At 42.0% G+C, this 24,184-nt stretch overlaps 2 protein-coding genes across 4 annotated transcripts; one reads left to right on the forward strand and one right to left on the reverse strand.

Moving 5' to 3' along the window:
• Positions 1 to 1,830: 1,830 nt before the first annotated feature.
• LOC110489231 (replication protein A 32 kDa subunit) lies at positions 1,831 to 11,533 on the forward strand. Of its 2 annotated transcripts, none has more exons than XM_021561873.3 (9): positions 1,831 to 1,935; positions 2,434 to 2,531; positions 2,706 to 2,807; positions 2,979 to 3,092; positions 3,281 to 3,394; positions 8,823 to 8,942; positions 10,062 to 10,193; positions 10,533 to 10,627; positions 10,957 to 11,533. In XM_021561873.3, the coding sequence occupies exons 1-9, from the start codon at positions 1,923 to 1,925 to the stop codon at positions 11,042 to 11,044; spliced, it is 876 nt and encodes a 291-aa protein (XP_021417548.3). In that variant the 5' UTR covers positions 1,831 to 1,922; the 3' UTR covers positions 11,045 to 11,533. The 2 variants fall into 2 exon arrangements, with proteins under 2 accessions (XP_021417548.3, XP_021417555.1); XM_021561880.3 differs by having other exon boundaries at positions 3,281 to 3,355.
• Positions 11,534 to 12,256: 723 nt separating this feature from the next.
• On the reverse strand, positions 12,257 to 24,138 carry themis2 (thymocyte selection associated family member 2). Of its 2 annotated transcripts, none has more exons than XM_021561900.3 (6): positions 23,208 to 24,138; positions 17,043 to 17,183; positions 16,376 to 16,804; positions 14,864 to 16,110; positions 12,864 to 12,981; positions 12,257 to 12,638 (listed from the first exon to the last, which is right to left on the reverse strand). In XM_021561900.3, the coding sequence occupies exons 1-6, from the start codon at positions 23,311 to 23,313 to the stop codon at positions 12,538 to 12,540; spliced, it is 2,142 nt and encodes a 713-aa protein (XP_021417575.3). In that variant the 5' UTR covers positions 23,314 to 24,138; the 3' UTR covers positions 12,257 to 12,537. The 2 variants fall into 2 exon arrangements, with proteins under 2 accessions (XP_021417575.3, XP_021417564.3); XM_021561889.3 differs by having other exon boundaries at positions 12,257 to 12,641.
• Between the last annotated feature and the right edge of the window lie 46 nt (positions 24,139 to 24,184).

The following is a 24,184-nucleotide window of genomic DNA, read 5'->3' on the forward strand; positions in this document are numbered from 1 at the left end:
TTATTTAATTACTGCAGTAATGGAGCTGGTTGGTAATCACCCCTGGAGGTGATCACTGAGAACTCGAGCTGGTTTGAGCCACAGCATTTTATTACAAAGTCCATCCTCCTTCAGTCTACATGACACACAACAGATGCATGGAATGTGTCACAAGGTTAAGATTTGTATGAAAGATACTGTCTGCTGTGAATTATAAGTATCTGCTGTAAAAACAGTTTTCTTTGTGTAGAGACCAGTGTCTGGCACCCCAACTCTATACTGCAGCCATCTCCGCCTGGTACCCCAGTACAGAAACATTAACTCATGCTCTGGAATGCGGTATCCCTGAAGACATCGTAAATCTCCTGTCAGTGTTATCTCCCAGAGGCATGTCCTCTGCAACAGGGGACACACCCTTTTCACGCCAATTCGATAAAAAGTGACTTTCGTAGCAGGTTAGGACAGAGTCCAGCATAACCCGAAGATGCGTGTTGGCTTCAAGGAAGTGGAACATGTCATATGACAGACAAGGGATAAGGAAGGCGGAGAGCACGCTTGTTTGAAATTGAAAAGTGTTGCGGTAGCTTTTGATAAATATTACCATCAAGATGAAGCAGCTGCGTTATAAGTGGGATGTACTGTTGAGCGCCACATCCCGACGGGCTGATTGTACGGAGATTGTGACAGCCAGTTAAATGGGGTCCCTTGAGAAAGCAAGAACAAGATATATCAGGAGAATTGCAGCATTATCATAAGGATAATACTTGAAATACAGAGGAGGAATGGAGGGGAAAAGAGAGGCAGATGAGGTCTAAGAGAGAGAGAGGGAGGAAGATGGTGAGCTTGAGTCAGTGAAAAAATGGCTGGAAAAAGGGAGATGGTTTGCTACAGAAGAATGGTAGAAAATGTAAGCAGAGTGAGCTGAAGACAGGAGGAGAAATTGAAGTGAATGAGGGCGAAGTATCAGAGGTAGTAGGTGTGGTGAAGTTCTTGGTGCCCTTGAGGCTTGCACTGAGGGTGAGGATAAATATGAGTCTGTGACAGTAGGAGTGAAGTTTTTGGAAAAAGTGGACACTTGCCTTTTGGCTGATCCATTTGTGGTTTCAGGGTGAGTGAAAACAGAATTGGGTACTGTGGAATCGGTGAGGGTAACCAGAAGTGGTCTTGTGATAATTGTTTGTGTTTCTGCTGGTCAGAGGGAGAAGGCACTCGGTGTTAAACGAATGGGGGCAAGAAATGTGAATTGTTTTGCTCTCAATTAAAGGGTGGTTACTGGGGTAGCTGTAAATGTGATAGTTGACCAATTAAAAGGGAAAGATTTTCCCCTCATTTTTCCTAACCTAAAACTCAGTATCCTAACCTGCTGCATAAGTTCTATCCTGCTTAGGGTGACATTTATTAAAATAGGTTGGATTTTGTGGAAATCCCCCCACCCAACACACACAGACAATGAAAGCGCTTACCATATTCGAAACTGACAGAACACTAAGCCAATCACAGCGCAACTAAAGAAGATTGCCTACGCTCTGTATTCCTCGCTACCCCTCCACCACAGAAAGCACTGAGCTAGGCTGAAACACCTGCATTTTGGAGCTGCCTTACTCAAGAGGCAGAATGACGGGTCGCCACTGTTAATGCCCATGATTTTGGAATGAGATGTCATGCGAGCAGGTGTCTACACACCCATGTAGTGTATCTCTGGGTAAACTAGTGCGTCTAACAATCTCGCATGTTCATTGGTTTTAGCTACCAAATCTAGTCAGAATCTCATTGGACAATGGATTTCGCGGCATTTCTGTAGGGCGCATGCGTTCTATACTGTCAACTTTCCAGCGCGCTGAATTGTTCAGGAAGGGGAATAGTTGTGAATACTTTTTACACGTTTTATTGTCTTGCCACCTGTTTAAACATTATTTTATCATATAACGTAAGGTAACGGCACCATGTGGAACCAAGGTGAGTTTGTCTTTGTAGCAATGGTTTATATGGCTGTCAAGAATAGCTCAAAAGTTGCCTAGTTGTAAATAACGTTAGCTTGCTATTGTAGCCAGCTCTCTTGAGGTCTGTTTTGTTGTGCAAAGTTTGTGCGCTGACTTTGTGCAAAGATAGCTAGTAGCTGACTTGACCTTATTTCTTCTGTAAACTAAAAGGCACCGAGCTTTTTGTCGTACAGTAACAGGAAACAACATTAGCAAACGTTAGCTAGGTAACTAACTAACCTTAGCTACTGTAGTTAACTTGTTACTATAGTGCTTTTGTCAGCTAACGTTAGCTATTTGGCTCACTAGTGTGTAGTCTCCAATCAGCTACCTAACGTTAGCTAGTAATGCAAGCTTGCTTGTTTCCATGGTTTTAGTCAGACAGTGAATTATTGCTGCAGTTGTCTCATTGACACAACCGTCGGTGATTGGCCTAGTTAAATATATATATTTTAAAGACTGTCATTTCATGTAGGTGGATCATACGGTGAATCAAACATGGGTGGTGGATACACTCAGTCTCCGGGAGGATTCGCATCACCTGCTGCCTCCCAGGGAGGAGAGAAGAAAGGGGTCTGTATTTGTCATTCACCAACTCCATATATTATAGCGAACAGCAAGTGGAAAATGTCTGTCATCGTAATATTAGTAGCATAACGCACTATTGTGTCTGCCATTGTGTCATTTTTTTTGTAGGTTAAAGTTGGCTCTGAATTACTCAGGCTTTCTGTGTATGTATGTTTACAGAGACAACGTGCCCAACATATTGTCCCCTGCACAGTGTCCCAGCTCATGTCTGCTGCCCAAGCAGAGGATGTCTTCAGAGTGGGAGAGATAGAGGTTGCCCAGGTAACCCAAAATACATCTTAAATATGAGGATGGTGGCCATTTTGTTGGGGTTTGTGGTGTGTTGCGATACGGTGACTCAAAGACTGATTAGGATTTTACATTTACATTTGTACATGGAAGGTTGAGGTGTGCCTTGGTATACTATGACAGTATTCTATTTTTGTCTGCTAGGTTACCATTGTGGGCATCATCAGAACCACTGACAAATCCATGACCAACATCCAGTACAAAGTCGATGACATGACAGGGGCCCCTATGGACGTGAAGCAGTGGGTAGATACGGAGGTGAGTCTCATCAGGGCTGCTAAGTACTAGGATCAGGAAGGATATACACTACAGTCAACACTTGCGGTTTAATTTCAAAATAATGTTCAATAAACATATTTTTTGACATCAGGCTACACTCAAATGAGAGTTCAACTGCTAACTCAACTCACCTATGGTTCTGTCCTGCTCTCTCTCCTCTTTCATAGGATCCCAGTGTGGACAGCACTGTCATCCCCCCAGGCACTTACGTCAAGGTCTCTGGCAATTTGCGCTCCTTCCAGGTGAGGTCATCATCCCCACTCAACTACATACCTTTATCTGTAGGTCATATCACAGCCATGACCACATCATTCTACACGTTCATTTGTTTTTGTTTTCAAACAATGTGTAACCTGCAAATGTTTATTTTGCAGTTGAAGTCAGAAGTGTACATACACTTAGGTTGGAGTCATTAACTTCTCTAGGGTAGTGGGCAGCATTTGGAATTTTGGATGAAAAGCATGCCCAAATTAAACTGCCTTCTACTCAGGCCCAGAAGATAGGATATGCATATAATTGGTAGATTTGGATAGAAAACACTAAAGTTTCCAAAACTGTTAAAATGGTGTCTGTGAGTATAACCGAACTGATTTGGCAGGTGAAAACCTGAGAAAAATCCATTCAAAAATAATTTTTGTTGTTGTAGTTTTCTATTCAATGCCATTACAGTATCCATTGACTTAGGACTCAAATTGCAGTTCCTATGCCTTCCACTAGATGTCAACAGTCTTTAGAAATTGTTTCAGGCTTGTATTCGGAAAAATGAGGGAGTAAGCTCATTTCATGCGCACGGCCGAGAGAGTGCCTTTCTTGTTTACCTTTTATATTGACGACGTTATTGTCCGGTTGAAATATTATTGATTATTTAGGCTAAAAACAACCTGAGGATTGATTATGAACATCGTTTGAAATGTTTCTACGAACTTTACGGATACTATTTGGATTTTTTTCTGCCTGTTGTGACTGCATTTGAGGATGTGGATTGATGAAGAAAACGCGCAAACAAAACAGGTTTTTGGATATAGAGAGACTATCGAACAAAAGGAACATTTATTGAATAAATGAATGTCTTCTGAGTGCAACCATATGAAGATCATCAAAGGTAAGTGATTCATTTTATCTCCATTTCTGACTTGTGTAACTCTTCTTCTTGGCTGGTTACTGTTTGTAATGATTTGTCTGCTGGGCTATGTTCTCAAATAATCGTAAGGTATGCTTTCGCGGTAAAGCGTTTTTGAAATCTGACACCGTGGTTGGATTCACAAGAAGTTCATCTTTAAACCTATATTAAATAGTTGTATATTGGCGCTCTGCAATCTCACTGGATGTTGGCCGGGTGGGACACTAGCGTCCCACATACCATAGAGGTTAAAACTATTTTTTTAAACACTCCACAAATTTGTTGTTAACAAACTAGTTTTGGCAAGTCGGTTAGGACATCTACTTTGTGCATGACACAAGTAATTTTCCCAACAACTGTTTAGATGGATTATTTCACTTATAATTCACTGTATCACAATTACAGTGGGTCAGAAGTTTACAAACACTAAGTTGACTGTGCTTTAACCTCTAGCGACGAGCAATCCTGTATCCGGGAGCGTAATCATAGCCTCAATTGCATTACCATAACGCAACGTTTCCTATTCATGAAAATCGCAAATGAAATTAAATAAATATATTCAAACACAAGCTTAGCCTTTTGTTAACAACACTGTCATCTCAGATTTTCAAAATATGCTTTTCAACTAAAGCTACACAAGCATTTGTGTAAGACTATTGATAGCCTAGCATAGCATTAAGCCTAGCATTCAGCAGGCAACATTTTCACAAAAACAAGAAAAGCATTCAAATAAAATAATTTACCTTTGAAGAACTTCGGATGATTTCAATGACGAGACTCTCAGTTAGATAGGAAATGTTCATTTTTTCCAAAAATATTATTTGTGTTGGCGAATTAGCTCCGTTTTGTTCATCACGTTTGGCTAAGAAAAAGACCGGAAAATTCAGTCACTACAACGCCAAACTTTTTTTTCCAAATCAGCTCCATAATATCGACAGAAACATGGCAAACGTTGTTTAGAATCAATCATCAAGGTGTTTTTCACATATCTATTCGATAATATATCAGTCGTGGCAGTTGGTTTCTCATCAGAAGCAAACGGAAAAATACTGCAGCTGGAGATTATGCAATAATTGCAACGGAGGACACCAAGCGACCACCTGGTAGATGTAGTCTCTTATGGTCAATCTTCCAATGATATGCCTACAAATACGTCACAATGCTGTCGATACTTTGGGGAAGCGACAGAAAGCCTAAGCTCATTCGTGGCCCATTCACAGCCATATAAGGAGTCATTGGCATGAGGCGGTTTCAAAAAATGCGGCACTTCCTGATTGGATTTTTATCTGTGTTTCGCCTGTAACATCAGTTCTGTGGCACTCACAGACAATATCTTTGCAGTTTTGGAAACGTCAGTGTTTTCTTTCCAAAGCTGTCAATTATATGCATAGTCGAGCATCTTTTCATGACAAAATATCTTGTTTAAAACTTGAACGTTTTTCATCCAAAGATTTAAATAGCGCCCCCTATATCCAAGAGGTTAAACAGCTTGGAAAATTCCAGAAAATGATGTCATGGCTTTAGGAGCTTCTGATAGGCTATTGACATCATTTTAGTCAATTAGAGGTGTACCTTGTGGATGTATTTCAAGGCTTACCTTCAAACTCAGTGCCTCTTTGCTTGGCATCATGGGAAAATCAAAAGAAATCAGCCAAGACCTCAGAAAACAAATTGTAGACCTCCACAAGTTTGGTTTGTCCTTGGGAGCAATTTCCAAACGCCTGAAGGTACCACGTTCATCTGTACAAACAATAGTACGTGAGTATAAACACTATGGGACCACGCAGCCGTCATACCGCTCAGGAAGGAGACGCGTTCTGTCTCCTAGAGATGAACGTACTTTGGTGTGAAAAGTGCATATCAATCTCAGAACAACAGCAAAGGACTGTGTGAAGATTCTGGAGGAAATGGGTACAAAAGTATCTATATCCACAGTAAAACAAGTCCTTTATCGACATAAACTAAAAGGCCGCTCAGCAAGGAAGAAGCCACTGCTCCAAAACCGGCATAAAAAAGGCTACGGTTTGCAACTGCACATGGGGACAAAGATCGTACCTTTTGGAGAAATGTCCTTTGGTGTGATGAAATAATAATAGAAATGTTTGGCCATAATGACCATTGTTATGTTTGGAGGAAAAGGGGGGGCTTGCAATCCGAAGAACACCATCCCAACCGTGAAGCAGGCGGGTGGCAGCATCATGTTGTGGGGGTGCTTTGCTGCAGGAGGGACTGGTGCACTTCACAAAATAGATGGCATCATGAGGTAGGAAAATTATGTGGATATATTGAAGCAACATCTCAAGACATCAGTCAGGAAGTTTAAGCTTGGTCGCAAATGGATCTTCCAAATGGACAATGACCCCAAGCAAACTTCCAAAGTTATGGCTTTAAGGACAACAAAGTCAAGGTATTGGAGTGGCCATCAATTCTGACCTCAATTCTATAGAAAAATATGTGGGCAGAACTGAAAGCGTGTGCAAGCAAGGAGGCCTGCAAACCTGACTCAGTTACACCAGCTGTGTCAGGACGCCAAAATTCACCCAACTTCAGCTTGTGGAAGGCTAATTTTTACTAGGATTAAATGTCAGGAATTGTGAAAAACTGAGTTTAATTGTATTTGGCTAAGGTATATGTTTACTTCCGACATCAACTGTATATGCGTCTAGGGCAGGGAGTTGCCGCTGGCATTTTGATTCACAAATGTAAACTTCACCATGCCAGTGGCAGTCGGTGCTGTTTAACATTAGGGAGGACAATTCATTTTTTTATGAGCATGGCCTTATTTCTATTACAGAATATTGGATGACTGTAGTTTGTATTCTATTCACCCAGCTCAATGTATCATTGATAGGTTTAGGCTATTACATGATACGCAAATTTGCCATATACCTATCATGAGAGAGCCTACAATTGAATGTTTATAGCCTTGGTACACAGGTCGAGAGACAAATTGGAGTAATCAAGGTGAGACCGTGACACTTTAAATATTGCCTTGCACAGTCTTGCCTGCATCTAGCTGATCTGGTGTGTAATCATTTGTCCAAACAGTTACAAAATGTTCCGTTTTGCAACTTACACAAGAGTTTCTATTGGACAAATTTGGGTAGGTCCATTCCCGTTTTAGTTCCGTTTGCTTCCATTTAAGAAACGTTTTGCAACAGAATTGGTGAAGTGAATACACCGTTGATCACAAGCACACATGGTTCACTTTCATAGCAGCCACATACAGCATCATCACTTTGATGACCAGGTGCAAAAATCTCCCCAAGCCAAACCAAAACTGCGACACTGCCTAGATCGTTGTCACCATATGAGCTAACGTCATAATCAACCAAGTAGAACTAGTAAACCCACAATCAATCCCTGTGTACAATCACGCAGTACAGTGTACAGCATTCAGTTTAGCAGTTACTCCGGTGAGCCCCTGTGGCAATACATTTATAAAACAGAAAGCTCCCCTTGACTTGGAAGAGTTGCAGTGTTGAATAGCCTTAGCCAACAAATTGCATTCCTCTCTGTCAGGTTCTTGTGTAGGTTAAATCGGCTACATTAGCTAAGTATGTGAAAGCTAAACCAATAATTAAAAAATACACTGAGTGTATAAAACATTATGAACACCTGCTCTTTCTACGACACTGACAAGCTATGATCCCATATTGATGTCACTTGTTAAATCCACTTCGATCAGTGTAGATTAAGGGTAGGCGACAGGTTAAATAAGTATTTTTGAGACAGTTGACATGGATTGTGTGTGTGTGCCATTCAAAGGGTGAATGTGCAAGATAATATTTAAGTACCTTTGAACGGGGTATGGTAGTAGGTGCCAGGAGCACCGGTTTGTGTCAAGAACTGAATTGGGGCTGTTCTGAAGGCAGAAGTGGTGGTGCAACTCAATATTAGGAAGGTGTTCTTAATGTTTTGTACACTCATCGTATAGCTAGCACTCTCTCTGCTGCTTCTTAATTTAAGAATTTAATTTGTGCAAACTGATCAACTATTTTCTTTCTCGATCTTTGAGTCAACTATTCACCACAATTTATGCACTGCAGTGCTATCTAGCTGTAGCATATGGTTTCAGTACTAGATTCATTCTTTGCTCCTTTAATTGGATGGACAGCATGTCAGTTTATGCCGATAGCGCTTATAGGTTGGAGGATATCCTCCGGAAGTCTTCATAATTATTTTGTTAGTTTATGGAAGGGTGTGAGAACCATGACCCTCCTAGGTTTTGTATTGAAGTCAATGTACCCAGAGGAGGAGGGAAAAGAGCTTTCCTCTGGCTACACCATGGTGCTCCCCTAGAGGGTGCTGTTGAGTCTACTATAGCCCCTCATTGCAAAAGTTTTTTTTTTTTTATCAGTTATTTGTTGACATTAAACTATACTAAATATATCTAAAATGTTTCACTTCATTTTTTTAATGCAATTCACTGAGTGGGATGGTCCTGCATTCTCTGAGGAGCCTTCACTGACCTGTGCAAATGCATTCATGTTAACTGAAAGTGTGCGTTGCACATTCAGTCCTGTGTGTCTCTCTGTGTCTGATGCACTGACTGTGGGTGTTTGTGTGTAACTTCCTGTCTTCGATAGAACCACAGGTCCATGGTAGCATTCAGCGTCCGGCCCCTTGACGACATGAACGAGATCACCTCCCACATGCTGGAGGTGGTGCAGGCACACGTGCTGCTCAGCAAACCACAGACGATTATGGTGAGAACTTCCTTCACACATGACAAAGAGCACCAGGGCCTAAAATTAACACCCCCCTCCTGCGGGTAGATTTTGGCATTGGTGGGTAAGATGCCTTCTTCACCAGCCATGTTGGAGGGTGGTCAGGGCTTCACACTTCTAGAGTTTCACTCACGTTTGTTAATAAGAAGTCAAGTATGATCATATTTATAGCAAAATAAATGCTGCAGTAGCTGTTTTCATATTATTTCTGCTATTTTGTTTCATAGTTGGTAAATTAATCGCACAAAGTCAAAACTACGTATCCTATAGCCTATCCCACCTCGAGCTGCCACACTGCCTGTCTTGGGGCTGTGCGTCCATGAAGAGCTGAGTGAAAAATTATTTTTTAGAAGAGCTGTGCACAGGCATAATGTTGGTCTAATTTACTTGACTCGGAAGTCTACTGATACTTTGTCCTTGTGTTTCTTGGCAATTTACATTTTGTTCACAATCTAGGTATTTTTTTCTTTATTTGAGTTTCAACTGCTAGGGAAGAGAAGACAATGCAGTTATTAGTCAGACTCTGAATCTCAGAAACATGACTCTTGAGTCGTGTAACCGCGGTAACCTCCTGCCCTTAACGGGGCATGTGAACATCTGATTATTTTCGTTAACACTGGTCACAAAAATGTATATGAAATTAAACAATATACCACATTACTTCTTACTAGTAATACATTATTGTTTTAGAAACATTACAAAGCATGCTCATCTGTTTTTGTTTTGTTGATGTAATTTTAGGGGTGAAGAAAAATATTTTGACTGGTAAAAAATGTAGTGGCTGGTAGATTTTTAAATCTACCTGACACAGTGGCTGGTGGACCAAAAATTACATTTTAGGCCCTGAACAGCACCAATATGCCTGAATTTTTGACTTTCCCACCTGTATAACAGTAGTCACAGAGCCGACGAGTTGGCCTTGGCCCATCTGCCACGTATTTAAATGGAGATAAATGAATCATTAAACTTAGCTTTGAATAAGGCCATTCAACCTCAGTAATGCCACAATCAGCTGCTTGTGCTTTTTATGAATAAAGTTTTGTTTTGATTCTCTTCCTGCTTGGCACCACTCACACACAGTTCTGGTTACCTTTTTAGATGGGCGGAGGAGGGGGAATGAACACTAGCATGGTGCCCTTGTCGCGGCCGGGAGTGGGTGGCAACATGGGAGGTGGATACTCGGGTGCCAACGACATGTCCGCTAACGGCCTGAGCCCAAGCCAGAACCAGGTGAGTCTGCAATGGACTAAAGAAAATGGCTGGGCACATTAAATAGTTGGTAGAATAAACAATAGGTAGCCTAAACGCACCGACCATACCAATTGGAAAGTAAACCCGCACCTGTTACCAGGTGAAAGGAGAAAAAGTGTACTTTATTTAAAAAATCTAGCACATTGGTCTAATGATTACAAAATGAATTGGGCCTCATCAGTTTTTATTAAAAATGCCTCACCATACTGCCATCTGTAGGACTGGCATAACAATTGGGAAGTTTTCAAGAGTTGTTCTACATGTGATTGGCACAATATTCTATATGAATGGTTTTTGTTATGCTCTTGTCCTCATAAGGTGCTGAGCTTGATAAGGAGCTGTCCAGACGCGCAGGGTATCAGCACACAGGACTTGAAGCAGAGACTCAGCGGCATGAGCTTGGCTGTCATCAAGTAAGACATTCCCTTCCCTCCATCCTCAAATCAGTTTCTGAAGTTCTTGATATGCTTGAATGTGTCCTGTTGGACCACAACAGTGGTTTGTTCTGCAGGGCACAACTTCGGCCGGCTTTCAGATATAAATATTTTATAGAAAAAAACATGTATTTCTGGGATGTAGAATAAGTCATATTGGCTTTATTCATTGTATTTTTATCTGCAACGTTCAACATTTGCCTACTGAACGTGGCCCAGTGCACTCTCATGTGCAAGGCACAAGAGTAGACTGCATAATTAAGCATGCTGCATTGGCACCTATCTTACTGTCCTTGGTCTAATCATAGGCATGCAGTGGAGTTCCTCAGCAACGAAGGACACATCTTCTCCACCATCGACGAGGATCATTTCAAGTCTACAGACAATGACGACTAAAGCATCTCTCCATTCCCTGTTAGCGCTAAGAACATGATCATAGTCTTGGGTCCATTCTCAACACACTGTGGGCTATGAGCGGACGATTGTATTTAAGAATAACACCCAAAGTCCTCTTAGAATTTTAAGATCTCAACACTGAAAATAGAACCTGTAGTCATTCATGGAAGCATGATTCATACTGAGGATCATCATGGGATGTCTATATAATCCTGAGGGTTTCTGCGAAATTAGGCCTTGGTTTGACTGACATGGTGGCCAGTGTTCACATATCCTGTTTCAACTTCCGTTAATGATATTACAGTAAGAGTGGGCGCATCATCATCATCATTCTCACAATGAATGCAATCTGTGACTACCAGTTCCTCAATCATTGGTCTTGGTAGTTGTTGTTTAAAAATAGTGAACAGAATGCAAAACTTTGCCATTCAGATTCTTATGTCTCTATGTTTTGTTTTTGTCTCTAGTAAACATATATTTTCAGAAAAATGTGTAATTTGTTCTCAATATAAATATTACTATTACTATTTTATATAGTCAATTGGAAAGTATCTCTTAATGCAGAAGTATTGTCATGCAGTATCGATACCCAAAGCACCAGTAAAGCTGCACTAGCTCCACTCTTTTTTAAATTATTTTTTTTTACCCCTTTTTCTCCCCAATTGTTGTAGTAGCTAATATCTTGTCTCATCACTACAACTCCCGTACGGGCTCGGGAGAGACGAAGGTTGAATGTCATGCGTCCTCCGATACACAACCCAACCAGCCGCACTGCTTCTTAACACAGCGCGCATCCAACCCGGAAGCCAGCCGCACCAATGTGTCGGAGGCTACACCGTGCACCTGGCACTTGGTTAGCGCGCACTGCGCCCGGCCCGCCACAGGAGTCGCTGGTGCGCGATGAGACAAGGACATACCTACCGACCAAGCCCTCCCTAACCCGGACGACGCTAGGCCAATTGTGCGTCGCCCCACGGACCTCCCGGTTGCGGCCGGTTACGACAGAGCCTGGGCGCGAACCCAGGGACTCTGATGGCACAGCTGGCGCTGCAGTACTGGCCCTTAACCACTGCGCCACCCGGGAGGCCTATTTACCTCCACTCTTAACAGTAAGGTCACTGACGCTGCCAGAATAGCATCATTGAGTTTTAAAATAAGGGGACATTTTAAGTTACAAAATACATGGCTAAATTATTAAATGTAACAACCATAAACACCAATAGGCTTTTATTATGATAAGCATTTGGGATAATCGGTTGGCAAGTGTGACTTGTGACTGTAGCAATGTAGAAAATGAAAACCAAGTAACAAAATATGTGTACAATAAGACATGTATCCTGTTTTGCACAGTCCCATCTCAAAGTATTCACAGTTACAGTGGCTGGCTATCAGTGCGTAGTTCTGACATTGTCTTGCACCCTATATAGTCTAGTCTATTTTATGCAATGAGACTTTAGTTAGCCTTTTAATAGTTATTCCTCAACCTCGCTGGTTCAGTAAAATAAAAAATGGTCCTGTGCTCTTCTCAACTTGTCGTCCACTTGCTCATAATCATGGTCACTGTCCTCATCTGCTTTAACTTCATATTTCGCCGCTGCTGAAAGACAAGTTAATTTTAGGTTTACTGAACAATTGAGGTTTTGTGTGAAGTGGTCACCCAGTGCAAAAACATTTACCTAACAGAGAACTACAGATAACAGTAAAATGTTGTATAAAAATATGCACCAAATTCAGAAACTGAATGGGGTAATTTTTGCCGTTGACTTTTACTTCCCTGATGAAATAGCTCAAGTCATTTCCAATGTAAGACATACTGTACCTTTATTGTTGGGCTTGTGACTTATAGACTTGATGTAAGTGTTTGGCTGAGCCTTGCCTGACTTGACATCGGTCATAGGTTTTCTTGGATTCAGCGGAGGAGCATCATCCTTGAAATCCTTCACGACAACAGGAAAATGAAACTACCGTTATTCTAGGAAGTGTACATACTATGTTGAAAAAACAGGAACCACATATTTGCATGGTGTGAGGAGTCTGCATCAGCAAACATTTTCACATAACTGATGAGACTACTGTAACAAATGCGGGGTGTTATGTGTGAATGTTCTAATATTTTTTCTTTAACTAGGCAAGTCAGTTAACAAGTTATTATTTACAATGACGGCCTGCCAAAAGGCAAAGGCCTCTTGCGGGGATGGGGGCCTAGGATTATATCAAATATAAATATAGGACAAAACACACATCACAACGAGAGACTACATAAAGAGAGACCTAAGACAACATAGCAAGGCAGCAACACATGCAACACACAGCATGGTAGCAACATAATATGGTATAAACATTGTGCAGAGTCAACAGCAACAAAGTGAAGAAGGTAGAGACAACAAAACATCACACAAAGCAGCCAAAACTGTCAGTAAAAGTGCATGATTGAGTCTTTGAATGAAGAGATTCCAGTCGCAAGCTGCAGCGAACTGAAAAGAGGAGCGACCCAGGAATGTGTGTGATTTGGGGACCTTTAACAGAATGTGACTGGCAGAACTGGTGTTGTGTGTGGAGGATGAGGACTGCAGTAGATATCTCAGATAAGGGGGAGTAAGGCCTAAGAAGGTTTTATAAATAAGCATCAACCAGTGGCTCTTGCGACGGCTATACAGAGATTACCAGTTTACAGAGGGGTATAGAGTGCAGTGATGTGTCCTATAAGGAGCATTGGTGGAAAATCTGATGGCTGAATGGTAAAGAACATCTAGCCACTCGAGTGCACCCTTAACTGCCGATCTATAAATGATGTCTCCGTAATCTAGCATGGGTAGGATGGTCATCTGAATCAGGGTTAGTTTGGCAGCTGGGGTGAAAGAGGAGCGATTACGATAGAGGAAACCAAGTCAAGATTTAACTTTAGCCTGCAGCTTTGATATGTACTGAGAGAAGGACAGTGCACCATCTAGCCATACTCCCAAGTTATTGTATGAGGTGGCTACCTCAAGCTCTAAACCCTCAGTGGTAGTAATCACACCTGTGGGGTGAGGGATATTCTTCTTAACAAACCACATGACCTTTGTTTTGGAGGTGTTCAGAACAAGGTTAAGGGTAGAGAAAGCTTGTTGGATAATAAGAAAGCTTTGTTGTAGAGCATTTAACACAAAATCCGGGGAGGGGCCAGCTGAGTGTAAGACTATCATCTGCATATAAATGGATGAGAGAACTTCCTACTGTCTGAGCTATGTTGTTGATGTAAATTGAGAAGAGTGTGGGGCCTAGGATTGAGCCTTGGGGTACTCCCTTGGTGACAGGCAGTGGCTGAGACAGCATATTGTCTGACTTTATACACTGCGCTCTTTGAGAGAAGTAGTTAGCAAACCAGGCCAAAGACCCCTCAGAGACACCAATACTCCTTAGCCGGCCCACAAGAATGGAATGGTCTACCGTAATACAATACATTGATTGAGCAACCCAAGACCCTATTATATGAGGCAGCATTTTAGTCCTAGTCAAATCAAGTCACAATTTACTCAAATTATTAAAAGTGTATTTCACAATATCTCAACATACTTTACAGAGAACATTTTGAAGTTAAAACAGAGAAACATCAGACATAGAAACAGTACAGTGCCACATTTTTGTTTGACAATTTCACAGCTAAGACAAGGGATGTGGGGCTGCAAGGCAGAGTACAAGGGCAATACATAGGATGCAAGACAGTAGGCAGGACATGTAGGACAGTAAACAAGTCCAGCGAAACAGGAGTGACAACAGGAGATGAGTAGTGCTATATCCTGTCTAGAAAGTACATGAGGTCTGAAAGGAAGAGCTTACCGGAGGCAGAGGAGCAGGGGGCCTTTGAGCCTTTTTGCTATCAAGACTTAGATCACTCAACAGGGAAAGGGTGCCGCTTTTGGGTGGAAGACAGGGGGCATCTGGGTGTGAGGGTGAAGGGGTTGCCTTGAAAGACTTTGAGCCTGACAATGGCTTTGAGCCTGACAAGGGTTTTGAGGCTGACGGTGGATTTGATCTTGATGATGGCTTCGGCTTTGGTGGACGTGGTGGTGGGGGCTCATCTGATGCGGTGAGCTTTCGAAATTCGTAATAGAATGAGTCTGTCACCTCTGTAACTGTCTCCAGGTGATATTCTTGGGTCAAAGGCAAGGGGTCGTTAGTAAAAGACAAAGACATGTTAAGCCAGTCTGTGGGTATCTCAAAGCACCTCTCTGGCTTTCCTGGAAGGCTGGCCTGGACCATGGGCTGTATAGTAGCCTCCTGCAGCCTCAGGGATGAGAACCCCACCAGAGGATCTTTCTCCAGCTCTGCGTCACCGCTCACCACCTTAACGTCCAGTGGCAGAGCAAAGGCCTTGCACAAGTCCTTCAGGCTGTACTTCTTATTGTCCGTGAGCTTCTCCACAAAGTGGCTCTGCATGTACATGGGCAAATGGACCACCTCACTCTCCTCCTTCTCCTCTTCATCCTCCTCCTCGTCATCGTCCACTTCTTGAAGACGTCTACATACAAGGACCTCCACGGTCTGGTTATTCTTCTCCTCCTGGCTGGTTCCTCCTCCGGGCAGCTTCACCTTCTCGCAGCGCAGCACCTCCAGCTGCTCGCCCACACTGAGTGCCAGAAGCCCCTCCTCCTCCAGCTCCTCACTGTGCCGCGTCACCCTGACCGTGAGTAACGGCGCTTGGGTCGAGGCGGCGTACAGCTCGTACACCGACTCGAACTCCCGCGGCCTCCGTCGCAGCCGTCCCCCGTAGCTCTGCGACATTAGGAAGTACTGGCGGGCCTTGCGCCCCTTGAGACCCGAAGCCAGAACCATGGCTGAGGAACCACGCTTGTGAAGGACTAGAGGATGGCCCTTGTGTAGCTCAGCCAGCCAGGTACAACGGAACAGAGGCTGGCCCTCATGGTGCTCCAGTATTTCAGCCATTGTGGGGAAGGCCTCGTCTGGCTGTGCAAAGACCTCTAGCAGAGTGAGCGGGGTCACAAATGTCAAGTCTTGGGATTCCGTCGTCACGTCGACCACATCCACCTCCAAGCTGGAGGGGAACTTGACTATGTTCTTCCTCACTGTGAGAAAATTTGAGAAATGATGTTGAAAGGGTGAAGACCCATACAGTAAAGTACTAAACTTGATGTTGAGCAGAATAAAAAAAAACTAAGCTGTATGTTCAAATTGCACAACCTTGTGCAGGCTACAGTTTGCCAATAGCTTTGATGATGTGCTCCTCAGGCAACACTTCTCTCAGTTCTAGATTCTAACATTATAGCTCAATGTTTTTTCATTGGCTAAGGAAGTATGCCATTGGTTGACTCAGAACCAGGTTCTACTCACAGTGCATGATGGCCTGGACCTGGTATATGGGGCTGAAGACTAGCGATGCCCCGTGCTTGGTCTTCTTGCTGAAGCAAAAGTGCCGGCTGCAGAGGTGGGGCGAGGACATGATCTCCTGGAGGGTGTAGGTCTGGTCACTCTCACACTCATAGAACTCCCCACGGCAGGAGAAGGGGATTAGCACGTCAGCCGAAGCCCCTTGCTGGCCTCTGAGTTGACAGCGGACGCAGCTCTCCTCACCCCCGTCCTGCTGCTCGATGTGTAGCATGGTCACGGCCATCCCGGCACCGAGCGTGAAATTCTGTAAGGTCAGCTCACATCGGCTGGTGAAGGTGAAGGGAAAGCAGGTGTCCAGGCCTACAGGCCTCAGACTCACCATCTCCTCCACTGTGCTGTATGGCATCTCCTCTGGAACCAGCTTGAACAGATCTGAGCGGGAGAGTCCACAATGAGGCCATTAATAACACAGCATTGATCAAGTGATTTTATTCAAATTAATTAAACATATTACCATGGTTAATAAAGAATAAGGGGGGTTCACATACATAGAATTACTAGAACTGCCATTCTTGGTCAAGTCAATCATCTGTGCTAGGTGGACCGGAGGCATTTATTTTATTCTTTCTAGGCCTGGCTAAGCGCATTTGTTGAAAACCGTAAGCCTCACCTGCATGGTTGATGGGCAGCTCAAACTTATCATTGTTGCTGGTGTCCTCACAGCTGACAGACAGGAGCTCGATGTCGATGACCTTCACCAGGTCCCCCGTGGACAGGCACACCTCGCTTCCCGACAGCTCATAAACAGAGCCTATAAAGCATCAACACACCACAATTTCAGCTCTGATGATAATATTTGATAATATTTGCAGCAACATGCACATACTGTACTGGGTTGATTTTTTAAAATGTTTTTATCGCAGTTGTTTACTCAATAATACTCTACCGTTACAAAGCATGCCTGAACTGATGGAAATAGATATACAGTACACAGTACTAACTTATCTGTTCCAGGAACATCACTCATGAGGCTTTGCTACTTTCATTTTCCCTCCATTTCCTTATTTGGAATTAAATAGCTTTTTCTTGTGGGTTGCAGGTCATTTATTTGATACATTGTCTCAATATCAACCTGGTTGTAGGTTGTCTACTGACTGACCATCCATCCATATAACCAAGCATATTATTATCTATAAACCTTTAAACGTGTGATATTACATATAGTCCTCTACGTATTTATTTAGAAAGTGAAGCAAAAACATTTTTTTTGGCTCTACACTCCAGCATTTTGGATTTGAGATCAAATGTTTCATGAGGCGACAGTACAGAATGTCACCTATTATTTGAGGGTATATATACACATCTGTTTACTGTTTTACTATTTAGAAATGAAAGCACTTTATGTATCTTCTCCCATTTGAAGGTGTCATCAGTATTTGGACACATTCACTTATGTGAGTATTAAAGTAGTCAAAAATGTGTACTTTGCTCCCATATTCCTAGCATGCAATGACTACATCAAGCTTGTGACTCTACAAACTTGTTGGATGCATTTACGTTTGTTTTGGTTGTGTTTCAGATTATGTCGTGCCCAATTAGAAATCAAATCCAAGTTTATTGGTCGCCTCCAGTTTTGCAGATGTTATTGCAGGTGCAGTGAAATGCTTACGTGTCACGGATTCCTCCGGTACTGCTGCTCATTCAGTTCACCAGCTCCGTCTCACTGAGCTGGATCATTACCACCAACCCCGGACTGTCTTGTCTCATTATGCACACCTGGTTCCAATTCCCTCTGATTAGTATGTGTATATATGTGCCCTCTGTTCCTCATTGTCCTTGTTGATTATTGTTCCATGTCCGTTGGTCTTGTGAGTACATGTGCTCAGTTGTGTCGGCTTGCGCGTTACGGTGTTAGTATGCATTTGTTAATACCGGTCTCGTCCCGTGTATTTGTATTACGGGTCTCGTCCAGTGTATTTATTAGAGGTTTACACCTCGCTCTTTGTTTATAGCGCTGTGTTGTGTGTGTGTCTGTTTCTTTTGGACTTCGTCCCCGTCATGTTCATGAGGTACGCATTTTCGGGTAGAAAAAAATAGAACTATTTTGGATTCCTGCGCCTGTCTCCTATCATTATACAACGTGCCATTATGTTTCTAGCTCCAACAGTGCAGCAATATCTAGCAATACAATAACAATACCCAAAAGTCTTAATTCGTTTAAAAAAAAAATGTCAGAGTCCGGAATATAAATATGTGAATGGGGGGATATAGACAGTATGGATATGAATAGAAAAGGTGTGAATGGTAAATAATGTATTGTCACTTTTTGTAATTAAGAATGTTTCTGAACACGTCTACATTCATGTGGATGCCAACATGATTACGGATAATCGTGAATAATGAATGCTCAAGACATGGGTATCCTAACTGTGGTCTTGCCATACTGGGAGACTTCAATAGATGGGTTTACCCAAGTTGTGCAGGATAATATGATTAGATTTGTAGAGTGATTTTCATTTACAGATGTAAATCACAAAGTTCTTTACATTGAGAGCAACCATTAAAATAAAGCAGGCAACAAGGACAAAACCACAGAACTCAAACTAACGTATATGACCAAGACACCAACCAGACAGATCATATTTAGCGAAAGACTTTGAAGAAGTGATTCTCGAGCTCAGACTTAAAGGCAGTTGTTGTCTGGGGCATGCAAGAGGTGGGGGCTTGTTCCAGAGCTGGGGGACAACAGAATGCTTAGTCAGCCATTGTTTTTGAGCTTGTCTTTGGGACTGCAAATTCTTTGATCATTTGATCAACTGACTTGCCTAGTTAAATTAAGGTTAGATTTACAATAATACAAAAATGTTTTGACCATAATGACCATGAAGACTGTTTCAGGCTGAGGAGTTCACTGAGGCATTGAAGGTACCAGAGGTGATGCAGTACTGGACCTAAGCATTAGACATGAACCAGCTTTACTATAAACCCTCCATCCTACCAGACATTGGCCTCAGTGATCATCAGGCAGTCCAATGGTCTTGAAAAGCCCAAGAAAAGCAAGAAGTATACAATGCCCCTGATGCTACATCCAAGACTGCTGCCTTCTATAACATGGACTGCTGTGTGTAATGACCACTTCCCTGTCCAAACTGTGAAAATGCACCCTACTGACAGACCCTCGATGACAGCAGAGGAGGTATAGGAGGATAGGCTCAATGTAAAGGCTGGAACAGAATATATGGAGTCAAACACATATGGAAACCATAGTTAAACACGTATAGAAACCATGTTTGACTCTGTTACGTTTATTCCAAACCATTACAATGAGCCCATCCTCCTATAGCTCCTCCCACCAGCCTCCTCTGGCTGAAATCAAGGCCCCTCTGAAAATGTATATTCCTGCCCATGATCAAAACAACAAAGTAGGAATAACAAATGAAACTAACAACTGGTTCTCTCAGGTCAGCCAATCACTAACTTCCCTGGACACAACAGCCATCCCAGCCTTCTTACGTTCCCTGCAGCCTCTCCCTGAAATCCAACCCTGGGAGGTGTATGACAAGCTGCGTGTGATCAAAAACAACAAAGCCCCTGGCCCCTACGGTGTGCCACAGCAGATCCTATGACAAGCTGCGTGTGATCAAAAACAACAAAGCCCCTGGCCCCTACGGTGTGCCACAGCAGATCCTATGAGAATTTGCCTGCGAGTTGAGTCAACTCATCAGTGACATCCTCAACACATCATTTCAGCGAGGTGAATTCCCTTCCCAGTGGAAAGAAGCCACAGTCGTGCTCATCCCTAAGACCCTCCCCCCGACAGCCAACCAGCTATGGCCTATATCCCTGACACCACAACTATCAAACAATTCCTGTGAGCTTCACTGCCAGCTGGATGAAGGAAGACCTAAAACCCAACATAGACCCCAGACAGTTTGGAAGCAGACCCGAAAGATCATCGACTTACGCTCTCGTTAGCCTTTTGGACTATACAAACAGTCATACATCCCATCCACCATAACCAACCTCATCACCACTTCTCCAAGGCCTTTGACAAAATCAGCTACACCATCGCCATTGAACGCCTGATCCAACTGGATGTCAGACCTGCCCTCACAGCATGGCTCTGCAGTTTTGTGACCGGATGTAAAACAACACTCAGACTGGCAGGAGCTGAAGGGAGGTGAGGCTCAAGGAACTCCTCTGGGTCCTCTCATCTTCCTTGCAGTCATTGACGGTGCAGCCCGGGATGTTGACAGTAGGTGGAAGTACATTGATGATTTCAGTCTGGCCCACACAAGCACAATGGGAAAAATCTGCACACCACAGCAGGTCCTGGACAACTTTGACTCATGGGTTCAGGCAAGCAAAATGTTACTGAACCCTGCCAAGTGTAAGGTCCTATCAGTGACCCTCACTAGAAACCCACCTGTCTCATGCCCTCTCCAGATCGAGGGGCAGGGCTGCGTAAGAGCTCAAAGTGTCTAATATGTGTATGTGGTACATTTTCACAATGCTTAGTACAAAACTCAAAACAGATCATCAAAAAGGCAGTTCTAAAACTCAAAGCACATTTCCAAATGACTGAGTACAACACAAAATCAGTCACTTCTTCACAAAAATTAAATCAGTGTTTCATCTAGAAATACATGTTCCATATTGCAATACATGTTTACATTAAGTACTTGCCTTTCACAATACAATGCTCACATTACTTTTAATATGATAGTCTTCTTATTTGTTAAAATACTTTTTACTATTACTTAATCCAACTGCTCTTATTCGATAATCACCTAATCTTTTGGTAAACCTATAGATTTTAAACTGGTTTGTCTACTATATATAGATTTGGAAAACTACAGAATTACAATGTATGTTTGTAAAATATATACATATAAAGTATGATATACACTGAGTGTACAAAACAATAAGGACACCTACTCTTTCCATGATATAGACTGACCTGGTGAATCCAAGTGATGGCGATGATCCCTTATTGATGTCACTTGTTAAATCCACTTCAATCAGTGTAGGGGAGGAGACAGGTTAAAGAAGGATTTTTAAGCCTTGAGACAATTGAGACATGGATTGTGTATGTGTGCCATTCAGAGGTTGAATGGGCAAGACAAAATATTTAAATGCCTTTAAACGGGGTATGGTAGTATGTGCCAGGCACACTGGTTTGTGTCAAGAACTGCAATGCTGCTGGGTTTTTCACGCTCAACAGTTTCCCATGTGTATCAAGTATGGTCTGAGGACAGACGCTACTCGCTTCAACACTGGGCGGTCCCGTTCTGTGAGCTTGTATGGCCTACCACTTCGCAGCTGAGGCAAAGTTGCCTCACTTTCCACTTCACAATGGCAGCACTTACAGTTGACCGGGGAAGCTCTAGCAGAGCAGAAATTTGAGGAACTGACTTGTTAGAAAGGTGCCATCCTATGATGGTGCCACATTGAATGTCACGGAGCTCTTCAGTAAGGCCATTCTACTGCCAATGTTTGTCTATGGCGATTACATGGCTGTGTGCTCAATTTTATACACCTGAAAGCAACGGTGTGGCTGAAATAGCCGAATCCACTAATTTGAAGGTAACTAATTTGAAGATATAGTGTATCTTGCATTTTTTGCCATTGGATCAACTGGTTGTTAAAACAACTAAATTGAGAATATTTCATTATGTTGTATTTTGGTGATTAAACCAATATTTTCATTCAACTTATATTTTAGATTAATGGTTGTGTGGTGAAAGATGTTTCCAAACTAAATGAATGCACAATGAAAGGTTTTGAATGTAAGACTGACTGCGTTAGAAGTGTTAACAGTTTGGAGTTTTGTACTAAGAGTTTTGAAAATTCACCACAAAATTCACCACATTTCCCAAGAGGAAAATAGCAAAACAAAGCGATTGAAAATAACTGTTAAACTCAATGTTTATTTTAGCAAAGTTGGAAGATAATGTTTGTAAGAAGGCCATTGTAGGCCAAAATGTTATCTTTTAACTTAAATAAACATTGCATTTTTAATGGTTAGCTTTTCCTATCTAAGATTATCACATTTTTTGGTTGCACCTCAACAAGCGCTCTCCACTTCTTTTCACATCAGTCTAGACGCATGTCAGGCTTGGATTCGCAATACCAAAAGGTGTTTCCACATGTACATGAACAACAAAGGCATTTACTGCAATGTCGATGAGAACCTATGGCCAAATGCTCAAGACAGGCTTGATGCCTGGGGGGGTAAGATATTTATGCCACTGTAACTTTCTCACTAATTATTAACGATTCATTCATGATTATCCATAATCATGGTAGCATCCGCATTAATATAGAAGTGTTCAGAAACGTATGGTACTCTTATTTACAATAAAAGTGACTCCAAAATGACACAAATGATTTACCATTCATTTCTATTGGGCGCAAAATAATCTGAACCACAACCAAAGCAAACTGCAAATGCATCCAACAAGTTTGTAGAGTCATGGGTGCTAGGACTATGTGACCGAACACTACACTTTGACTACTTTAATACACGTATAATTACACTTGTCCAAATAGATGACACCTTCAAATGTGGGGACTAGATACTGTCATTTCTAAACGGTAAAACATATGTATATGAAAGTACCCTCAGTTGTAAATAAGATATTCTGTACTGTTGCCTAATTATGAGACTTTTGTTCTACTTCTGTTTGTGTATGTCAGAATTGATTATTTATTAAAACTGCCACTGACTGTTAATCAGTAAGTTCTACTCTGCCTGTCTGTCTCATTTCTGGCAATGTAAAAACTGGTTTGCCCACACATGGAGTTTATGAAAAAAAGTATGAAAAAGTCTTACCTTGAAAGTATACCCCAGAGCAAACCTGCAGAATCCGTGGCAGACATGTTTTATCCAAGGATGCAATTAATTCTTGCAGGGACATAACTGTTTCAGTACCTGCCATCACTGCAGTGCTGCCTCGATGTTGTGCTGTCAAGGCTCAACTGTGGTTCCAAGAGAGGTGCCACTGATCTAACAATCAAAAGCAACAATTGTATGAGGAAGTAGGCAACCAGATATTTTCAAGTAAAGTTAACCCCTACCCTGTGACACTAGCTTGTGTTGCCAATAAAGATATGTGAACTGGACTTTTACTTATTTATTGTTTGCTTATTTTATGCAGCAATTAAATTTTTATTATTGGCCTACAATCAAAAAAGGAAGGTACAACTCACCATGTTTCCTATTAAAAAATGATGGATCCTAGCAGTACAGTATTGCATTGTGGATTTTTAAAATTATATTCATGTTTGCTGTATTGTGCATATATATTTTATAGATGTCTCACTATTAGCTGTAAAGCAGCCCCTCAGGAATAATAAACATTCTATACTCTACTCCATAGCAGTTCAAAAGTATAATTAAAATACATTCTGCAAAAGTGTATGGTCTGTGATAAATGGGAAGCTACATCAACATGCACCAAAATGAAATGTGACACCGCAACTTCCTACAATTTGCAGTCTATAGATGTAATATGAAACAAGGAGTATGTTGCTATAGTAGTCTATGTTATTCTACCCAGTGGCTTTTCAATAAAAAAAAACCGTCTATACTATTGACTATTCTTGAAGCTATTCAATCTGATTCAAGTGAATGAGCGATAATGAAAGCTAAGCATAATAACTGTTAGCGTTAGTGCATGTGTGTTCACAGTTCATAGTTATGAACCATTGCCATTACATTTCAGTAGGCAACCTTTTTTTCTAGAGTCGAATCAAATCATTGTAGATAATGGAATGTATTACTTTCTTTTCATCCATTTGGGCAGAGAC

Source organism: Oncorhynchus mykiss, chromosome 2 (genome assembly GCF_057628025.1).
Source record: "Oncorhynchus mykiss isolate SJ-2025 chromosome 2, ASM5762802v1, whole genome shotgun sequence".
NCBI lineage: Eukaryota > Metazoa > Chordata > Actinopteri > Salmoniformes > Salmonidae > Oncorhynchus > Oncorhynchus mykiss.